The sequence below is a fragment of the Galeopterus variegatus genome, unplaced genomic scaffold, assembly GCF_000696425.1.
Source record: "Galeopterus variegatus unplaced genomic scaffold, G_variegatus-3.0.2 Scaffold858, whole genome shotgun sequence".
Lineage (NCBI taxonomy): Eukaryota > Metazoa > Chordata > Mammalia > Dermoptera > Cynocephalidae > Galeopterus > Galeopterus variegatus.
The window spans coordinates 316,030-317,317 of NW_007726969.1; the positions used below are offsets into that span (position 1 = coordinate 316,030).

At 42.1% G+C, this 1,288-nt stretch overlaps 1 protein-coding gene across 1 annotated transcript in view; it reads left to right on the plus strand.

The window, feature by feature from the left end:
* The window catches only part of LOC103590685 (rho GTPase-activating protein 26), a 278,026-nt gene that overhangs the window by 134,449 nt on the left and 142,289 nt on the right, over positions 1-1,288 (plus strand). The window contains exon 8 of the mRNA XM_008572978.1: positions 244-373. Within this exon, the coding sequence (XP_008571200.1) occupies positions 244-373 (130 nt within the window). The remainder of the gene's footprint in view (positions 1-243; positions 374-1,288) is intronic.

Genomic DNA, 1,288 nt, shown 5'->3' on the forward strand with positions numbered 1-1,288 from the left:
CATTGCATCCTCTACAAATTCCCTAGGTAGTTTTGATGGTCACTAGGGTTTGAGTGTCTTTCTGGTGCAGGGCTTTAAGGCCAAAGTACAGTTCTCATATGTGGATATTTGCCCCATTCCTAGAGGGTTGACTGTCCCTTATCTTATTTTAGATTTAAGGATTGAATTCTTAGAGAGGTTGCTTCTGAATCATTAGACTGGAATTTCCTTTCTTTGATTTGAATAAAATTCCTTTCATCATAGACAAGAAATCGCTTTGAAGGCACCAGGTCAGAAGTGGAATCACTGATGAAGAAGATGAAGGAGAATCCCCTTGAGCACAAGACCGTCAGTCCCTACACCATGGAAGGATACCTCTATGTCCAGGAAAAACGTGAGTGCTCTGACTCCCAGCAGCTTGGGGTGCACTCAGGCCCTTTGCCCAGAAGATGGAGCAGGTATCCAGTAGTGCCTGGCCTATTGTAAATACGTGTTTGGACGAATGAGTAATTTTGTCCTTTAGTTTCCAAAGGGATAGATGATGTCCATAGAGTCTGTCTTCCAGGTGATGTGTTCTGTTTTCTTTGTGATGAGGAATTCCCTTGGGAACCTGGAATTCCTTGAATCTCTGTGGTTGCTCTTCATTTTCCTAGTGTCATTCTACTCCTGAGAATCCTACACCCTTAGTACAGTGGCCTTGGAGAGGTCTTGCATGCTAGACTTTATTATAAGTCTATCAGTAATCATATCCTTTGGTAGACTTAATATTTGCTGATTCTGTTTTTCTCTGAGACTTGTTTCAGCAAGACCCAAACAATCATGACTTAGGCCCTTTCCCTCTTCTCCTCAACTCCTTTCATCCCAACATTTGAATTTTCTGAAAAGTAGAAAACAAAAGCTCACTTTGAGAGCCAGGAAGGAGACCCATTGCCCTGCCAATGATGTCAAGAAAAGAGATGCAAGGTGCTGCTAACATGGAGTTTTGGGTGATGACTCACAGATCCATGCTTTAGGCCTGGGGAAGGGCTTTGATCATGATGGGGCTGTGCTATTTAGGGTAGCACTTCCAGACTTACTTTGTGCATGCAGTGCTAGGAATGAAAGTGAATTTTTTTCTTTAATGGGTAGTTCTCTTAGGCTCCCACCCTGCTTTCTTGGTAGGGCACATTGCTCCTCCTAGATTTTTGCTGGTTTTGTGTTCTTTCATGTTTTTCTCTTGATTGAAAGTTAGGCAAATGTCTTCACTCTTAACAGCTTCCCAATGGAATAGAATAGAAACTCTTGGTTTCAGTGATTATTTAGTGATTAT